At 47.8% G+C, this 8,242-nt stretch overlaps 1 protein-coding gene across 1 annotated transcript; it reads right to left on the minus strand.

Moving 5' to 3' along the window:
- Positions 1-277: 277 nt before the first annotated feature.
- On the minus strand, positions 278-5,986 carry ZBTB3 (zinc finger and BTB domain containing 3). Its single transcript, XM_060404033.1, is given in 3 exon segments — positions 278-3,952; positions 3,954-5,522; positions 5,961-5,986. Coding segments are annotated over 2 exon segments (1,752 nt in total). The 5' UTR covers positions 5,472-5,522; positions 5,961-5,986; the 3' UTR covers positions 278-3,718.
- Positions 5,987-8,242: the final 2,256 nt, after the last annotated feature.

The following is an 8,242-nucleotide window of genomic DNA, read 5'->3' on the forward strand; positions in this document are numbered from 1 at the left end:
CAGTCAGATATGGGTCTGGAGGAGGCCTCCCCAGCCCACATCCTGAAGGAATCAGGTAGCTAAATCTGTGTACTCAGAAGTTTGTGGAGGGGGAAGCAGTGCACCTTACCAGTCCTTAACGGTTTCCACACAGGATTTGAGGGTTTGATTGAAGAGAAAGCACTCATGGTGATGTGAAGATTCGTACTTCGGCACATAAGGAACAATTAAGAATAGTGTTTCTGCCAAACCGATACCCACTATCTTTACAATTTTGCCAAAATAACACACACCTATATTACTTTTTAGTCAACATTTTATTTAAATATATATTTTGAAAGGAGTTTTTGGACAGAGGAACATATTAAATGATACCATGGGAAGGTAATCAGCAAACCCCAGACTGAAACCATAAGATGCAAAAACCAATTTCTGCAATAAATTGCAAGAAAAGGAGAGGGGATTTTATATCTTAAAAAGAGGTTTGAGACACATCAACCAAATAAATATGACTCTACTTTGGATACTTATTTGAAGAAAACTATAAGACTGAAATAATGAAAAAAAGTTATATATATAGGTCTCCTCCGAAGTCCTGGCCCAGAGCTCCTAAAACCCTTAAAATTTGGATTCTGATTTGAGAAAAAAGTTTACGGGACAATCAGGAAGCTCTGAACAAGAATTATCAGTTTCGTTGGGTGTGATCATAGTGGTGGTTGGTTTAGTCATTCAGTTGTGTCCGACTCTGTGACACCGTGGACTGGATCCCACCAGGCTCCTCTGTCCGTGGGAATTTCCCACGCAAGATTACTGGAATGGGTTGCCATTTCCTTGTCCAGGGTATCATCCTGACCCAAGTGATCATGGTATTTGGTCTTTTTTTATCTTCTTTAAGAATCCTTTTAGAGATGCCATGCTGAAATTGCTTACTGATAAAATTGAGATGGGGACTTTAGAGCACATTATGTCATTTGCCCAAAAAAACACAAAACAACCAACCAACCATAAAAATAAGTATATATCCAAGTAAATCATCTTTGGAATCACTGGCTTTGGAGAAATTGAAATCAAATGCGAAGGACTGAATGGTAAATATTGTGAAGCTAAGGGCAAGTGAAGGCATATGCTTGTAAAATAGCCAATTAAGAAAAGATGTGAAATCCTAAACTAGGAATATGTTTCTAAAACTGGAGAGCAAAGGGTGGTTGTCTGAAAACTAAATCAGCTTGGAGCTCAAAAGCAAGCAACTTCTTGGAGTTAAACTCTTAGTAGCCTGGGGCCTGATCCATCCCACCATCGGAGGCTGATTTTGGCTCAGTTAAAGTAATCATTAGTCAGTGATTAGGGTTGCCCAACAGTTAAATAGATTTCCTTTGGGGATAGTGAGTTGTCTTTCAAGCAGAGGTTCAACACTTGGCAAAAGGAGGATCCAGTGTTGGACTAGAGGTTAGATGAGCTGACCTATGGTTCCTTGAATCCATGGGTGGGGCCTTCAAGAGAAGTGGAAACCAGAGAAACTTCTCTATTGATCACACCTCTACGTACAGGCATAAACTTCTTGGTGTCCAGCAGATGGATAAAGAGAGGCAACTGTGGCTGTAAGTGTGTTGGCTGCTGCTTTAAATGTCTTACAAATTCCTAGCTGCCACCTCCAATGAAGAAAGCATTCCATTCTGGGAACTAAAAGTAAATGCTCTTCAGGAGAATGTCACCAAGTAACAGATCCTCTTTAGTTTGTATTGCACGTGGCCAAGACAGTAACAATGGTTCCTGTGTCCCCCAGATGTCCAGAGAAAGTATATACATGATATATACATATACACATATTATGCCTTGCTTTTAGGAACCATTCTGAGGCAACTGATTTCTCCTCCCCCCACCCACCCCCAGCCCCATGTCTTTTTAAAAAGTTGACAGATAATTCACAATCATACAGTTCACTGTTTTAAAGGCAACTGATTCTTATAGGCAGTTTGACGTGATAGTTACTCTAGGAAAGACTTTGGAAAAGGTGCTCCACTCAGCTAAAATAGCTCTTACTGGGTTTATGTACATCTTGCCTTGTTTCACCAAGGAGTTAAGGCAGTAATGTATTTGCATAAATAAAATTAGGCATTTGAAAGATACAAAAGTTATTCCAATACAAGGAAAACGAAAGGCATGGAATTTACTCCCAACCTTGGAAATAAATGTTAAGCATCAACTTTTGCTCCCCATAATGCACCAGGTAAGGAACTTTGACCAAATATTTGCTCAGCACTGTCTCCTTCCTATGACTCAAAAACAGTAGCTTACTAGTAAGAGTTCAGTGCTGAATGTAACAAATCCAAAAAGAGAAGAAATTCAGGAAATTCACTCATATTTTCATCTAAATATTCCTTCCTGCTTTTTTTGCACTCAGTTCCTTATGTGTCAAAGAGAAAGGGTTTGTGGGGAGCCCTCTGGTCCATCGTACAAACACCACTCTACCACAGGCAGGGGCAGGCCCTTCTCTTGCATTTCTAGAATGCTTTATCCCCCATGCCACATCAACACCCCAAGTTCCCATTTCTTTGCTGTCTCTATTGCCAGTAACCACCTGTGTGATCATAGATGACTGATATGACCTGTCTAGGCTATCATCACACCTTTTAAGTGAGAAAGTTGGACTAGATGAACTCCGAGGTTCTCTTCCAGTGTTTCTTGCTTTAGTTTTCCCAAGTACCCATCATTTCCATTTCACAGGCCCTCAACCTCCCCCCACACACCTACCACCACAGTAGCGTTTCCTGCCTTCCAGTCTGTCGTCTTCAGAGACCTCAATCCACATATAAGAAGCAGGCAAAAATTTAAAGTCATCAATACAGTATTTGCTGTTGAAACAAGTCAACCAAGTCTTTCTACATGGAAAGCAGACAGAAAGGGGTAAGGCAACAAAACCAAACACTCAAAAAAGAAAACAACTTCTAGTTCAAAGTTAACCATCTTCAACAAAGTTTTAAGCCAGCATGAAGTCATAAGCCAGGGTTCAAATTCTGGCCTGCGCCTTAACTAGCTCTGACCTTGAACAAGTTAACGTAGATTGTTCAGTCTCAAGTTTCCTTGTCTGTGGGGAAAAAAATTGGGGAGAGGGATAATACCTCAAAAAGTTGTTGAGGATTAAATGAGTATATGAAATCCCCAATACAGCCCAGGACACAGGAGCTCAAATACAACAATAAACCATGTTGCTGCTGTTGCTGCTAAGTCGCTTCATTCGTGTCTGACTCTGTTCGACCCCATAGATGGCAGCCCACCAGGATCCTCCATCCCTGGGATTCTCCAGGCAAGAATACTGGAGTGGGTTGCCATTTCCTTCTCCAATGCATGAAAGTGAAAGTGAAGTCGCTCAGTCGTGTCCGACTCCTAGGGACCCCATGGACTGCAGCCTATTAGGTTCCTCCATCCATGGGATTTTCCAGGCAAGAGTACTGGAGTGGGTTGCCATTGCCTTCTCCCACAATAAACCATAATTGTGTAAAATAACCTAATTTGTATACTTTTCCTAAGTAAAGTCTACATTACCGTCTCCTTATCTCACTTTTTTCCTCCTAAGCAACCCGACCCCTACCCCAAATGCAGGTGTCAGATTCCTAAAAAGCCTGGAGGAAAGCTATGAAAAAATCAGGAGGCATGCAGGTTTGTGAAGAAACCAGCCAACCGGTTCAGAGAAATACTTTCATTGCCAGTTTTATGGTCCAAAATGCAGAGCGAGAAGCGATTACATCTCAGGAAAATTCCCAGTGCGGCGAGGACTTGGCTGAGACGCAATACCCATAAAGTCCTCTCTGGCTGGGAAAAGAAAAGGGTAGGAACCTTCAGCCTGGGCAGAATCTTCATTCCATCCCCAGCGGAGGAAATCAGGTGCTTCCACCTTCCGTGCTGCCCCCCGGTGGCGGCAAGAGCAGGCCTGGCATCGGCGCATGCTCTCCCGGATGTTAGTTTTTGGAGCCAAGTACAAAATCTTTGGGTGGCCCTCCAGCACTGCTGTTCTGTCTGTCTGCGGTCGGGGAGCCAGGGAGGGGCTGCGCTCCCAGGACTGGGCCAGCCTCTGGATCCGGTTTGCTGCGTTTGGCCAGGTCCTCATTGTGAGCCTTGCGGATGTGGCGGTACAGATCCCCTGACTGCGTGTAGCTGCGCAGGCAGTAGCGGCACTCGTAGGGTCGCTCCCGCGTGTGCACTGTGGCGTGACGCCGCAGTGTGTAAGAGCATGAGAAGGTCTTCCCACATGTCTTGCAAGTAGGAACATCCTCAGTAAAACCCCCAAAGCTTCCTGGGGCTGTTTCATACTCAGAAGGCAGGTAGAGTGGCTCATGCAGGGCGGGTGGAGCAGGCAGGGGCGAGGTCACCAGTCCTCGATGATACTGCCCTGGCAGCAAATGGTAGGGTAGGTGCGGATCTGGCGGCAGGAAGTGGTCACTGGGCCCCACCTCCTCCAATCCTGCTGCCCGTGGCTCCTCAAAGGCCTCTGGCTGGGGGGGCTGTCCACCATACATGGCTCCTCCAGGAGGGAAGAGTCCCTCAGGACCTCGAGGCTGTTCCTCTGACACGTCAGGCTCCTCATCAGAAATCACAATTGCTTCTACTTTCACCTGTACCAGCTCAGCTTCCACGGGGGCTGGAGCCTCGGATGGAACTGGGACTGCAGCTGAAGCTGGGGGATAGAAGCCTTGCAATGGTCCTCCAGTTGCCCTTGGTTCTGCCACCCTCAGGCTCTCAGAACCCACATCAAGTGGAGCCAGTGGCTCCACTGAAACAGTTGGGAGGCCCGCAGAGAAGTAGTTTGCAGGGTTGGTCTCTGTGGAACTGCTGGGGCTGGCAAGAGAGACATCAGCCACTGGTAGAGGAGGAGCCCGCAGATGCGATGACTCAACCTCCACGCCAGGCTGTGTAGTGTCAGCCCCAGCTGGCATTGGTGGCTCATCTGGAGGACAGACAGGTGAGGGAGCTGCAGAGCCTTTCCATTCCCCTTTGCCCCAGTGCCCTGATGTCTCTGCTGATGCCAGTGAAGCCTGGGAACCACGGGAAGTGCTGGACAAAAACTCCAAATTAGGGGGTTGTGAGTTGGTTTCTTCTTCCTTCTTGGTACTATCCGCCTCTGCCAGGCCCCGGGCTTGCAGCCGCCGCTTACACACCTTGACAATATCATTCATGTGCAAGTAGCTGGCAGCTGCCAGCACATCCTCCACAGGGGTATCCCCCCTCAGGACCAGCTGGCCAGCATACATAAAGTCCAGAAGCAGTCCAAAGGCCGGGGCTGTGACAATCTCGTTGTGGATACACACCAGATCCCTCTTGTCCAGTTCCCGCTCTTTGTAGAAAAGCTGGAAAAATGGGCTGCAGGAGGCCAGCACAGCCCGATGGGCCAAGAACTGGGTACTACCCACCATCACGGTGCAGTCACAAAGGAAACCCTGGGACCGCTGCTCTCGGAGGCTCTGCAGCAGCTGCTGGCTGTGTTCTGGGAACTCCATAGCACTCCACAAAAGGAAAGGGACCCTAGGAAGATCCTCTCCAGTGGTTCCCTTGGGAAGAGAGGAAAGTGGGTTAGGGCAGGTAACCTCCCTATAAACCTAACGTCAGCTCTGAGCTATTACTTGCCACTCCAAAGCCTCTGGCAGCAGCATCCCGACCCCAAGATGCTCCCTTATGTTACTACCCTTCTTTCTCCCAGGTCACACCCAGTGGTCTACTTTTAGCCCCGCCCCTCGGCCTAACCGTAGCTGCAGGCCCCGCCCCGTCCACAAAGCCCCTCCCCGGAAGTCCCGCCCCTTAAGCAGCCTCCGCTTCCTCGATGCCCACCCGGTAGCTTCCAGCACCTCGTCCAACTAGAGTCTCGACCCCAGGCCTTCTCGGGCGATACCTCTTCGCCCTACTCCGGGAACTCTCTGAGCCTCTCTCGAATTCCAGGGGCTAGGAAGTCCGAGGGTGGGAACTAGCAGAGAAAGCTGACCCTCACCCACCAACGAGCAGCCACCGGGAGAGCTCCGCCCCTTCCCGCCTTCTTAGTTTTAATTGGCTCAAATTTGTCTTCCCTAGTCTCGGATTGGTTCATTCTCTACTAACCGTGCCCCCGACTCAGGGCGGGGTCTCCAAGTGGATACTGGTGGCCGTCGCTCAGGCAGCTAGGCGCCCGATTGGTTAGCGCTCCTGTCCTAAACTTTTTCTTCTCGTCCCGCCTTCTTTGCCTTGGAGCCCTTGAGATTGGCTGAGCTTCTCCATCTACCTGAGGCTGTGGGAGGGCCGGGACCTGTGAGCAGTGGAGCGCGACGTCCTCGGGGCGGGGTTCCAGGCCTGCCACGGCGCAGAGCGTTGTGTCTTAGCGGGCAGCATGTCACCCCGGCTGCTGAGTGTCCTGGCAAAGGAGAACCAACAAACTGGTGTGGTACCCAGGAGGTCCGGGTCTTAGACTCGGCTCTGCCTAACCGTGAGCGATGGCTGCACCTCTCTAATCTGCAGTTGTCTCTTGAAGGTCTCTTCGTCCCTTAAAAACTCGAAGATGCCCTACTGCCTTACTCCCCGCAGTCTGATAGATCCAGGCTCCTGGCTCAGCAGTGGTGGTGTCAGAGAACTAGCAGCTGTGTGGATTGTAGTGTCCCTAGCCTGAACTGTAGGGAAGAGATGCGTGTCTTTCTCTGTGTCTGGAGCATAGTGCGCAGTTGCTGATAAGAGAGGAGAGAGTGGGCTCACAGCCCTAAAATGTCCCTGGGCGTGACAATAAAGAGTGTGGCTACTTAAGAAATGTTCCAAAGTTCCTAGAGGAACCAGAGGAAAGGGCTGTAAATTGGGAGTCAGTGACACCTGCTTGGCCTCAGACAGGGACAGTATGTTGACAAGGTTTTTTTTTAGTTACTGAGTTGCTTCTGACTTTTGCAACCCCATGAACTAGAGCCCGCCAGACTCCTAAGTCTTTCGGGTTTTCCAGGCAAGAATACTGGAATGGGTTGTCCTTTCCTTCTCCAAGGTATCTTCCTGACTCAGGAATGGAGCATGCATTTCCTGCTTTGGCAGGCAGATTCTTTTACCCCTGAGCCATCAGGGAAGCTGGCCATTGGCACTCGTAACTCCAAAGTGCCCTTCATCCACTATTCACCCCTTGACCTGCCACACCTAGCATCTCCACTTTATTCTGCAGCCAAGCACTTGAATCAGATCTAAGTAGAATTAGCAACAGTTCATCTTTCTACCTTCCATCATTATACTAGAGATATGCAGGCGACACTGCCCTCAGGTTGAGAGCTCATTTCTTCCAGATAGTCTTCCAAGCCATACAATATTTATTGTTCAGTTCAGTCACTCAGTCGTTTCTGACTCTTTGTAACCCCAGCACATCAGGCCTCCCTGTACATCACCAACTCCTGGAGTTTACCCAAATTCATGTTCATTGAGTTGGTGATGATGCTCAACCATCTCATCCTCTGTCATCCCCTTCTCCTCCTGCCTTCAACCTTTCCCAGCATCAGGGTCTTTTCAAATGAGTCGATTCTTTGCATCAGGTGGCCAAAGTATTGGAGTTTCAGCTTCAACATTAGTCTTTACAATGAATAGTCAGGACTGATCTCTTTTAGGATGGACTGGTTGGATCTCCTTGTGGTCCAAGGGACTCTCTCCAACACCACAGTTCAAAAGCATCAATTCTTTGGCGCTCAGCTTTCTTTATAGTCCAACTCTCACATCCATGCATGACTACTGGAAAACCATAGCTTTGACTAGACGGACCTTTGTTGGCAAAGTAATATCTCTGCTTTTTAATATGCTGTCTAGGTTGGTCATAACTTCCTTTCCAAGGAGTAAGCCTGTTTTAATTTCATAGCTGCAGTCACCATCTGCAGTGATTTTGAAGCCCCCCAAAATAAAGGCTCTCACTGTTTTCCCATCTATTTGCCAGGAAGTGATGAGACCAGATGCCATGATCTTCATTTTCTGAATGTTGACTTTTAAGCCAACTTTTTCACTCTTCTCTTTTACTTTCATCAAGAGGCTCTTTAGTTCTTGACTTTCTGCCATAAGTGTGGTATCATCTGCATATCTGAGCTTATTGATATTTCTCCCAACAATCTTGATTCCAACTTGTGCTTCATCCAGCCCAGCGTTTCTCATGATGCACTCTGCATGTAAGTTAAATAAGCAGGGTGACAATATACAGCCTTCACGTACTCCTTTTCCTATTTGGAACCAGTCTGTTGTTCCATGTCCAGTTCTAACTGTTACTTCCTGACCTGCATATAGGTTTCTCAAGAGGCAG

The sequence above is a fragment of the Ovis aries genome, chromosome 21 (assembly GCF_016772045.2).
Source record: "Ovis aries strain OAR_USU_Benz2616 breed Rambouillet chromosome 21, ARS-UI_Ramb_v3.0, whole genome shotgun sequence".
Classification (NCBI taxonomy): domain Eukaryota; kingdom Metazoa; phylum Chordata; class Mammalia; order Artiodactyla; family Bovidae; genus Ovis; species Ovis aries.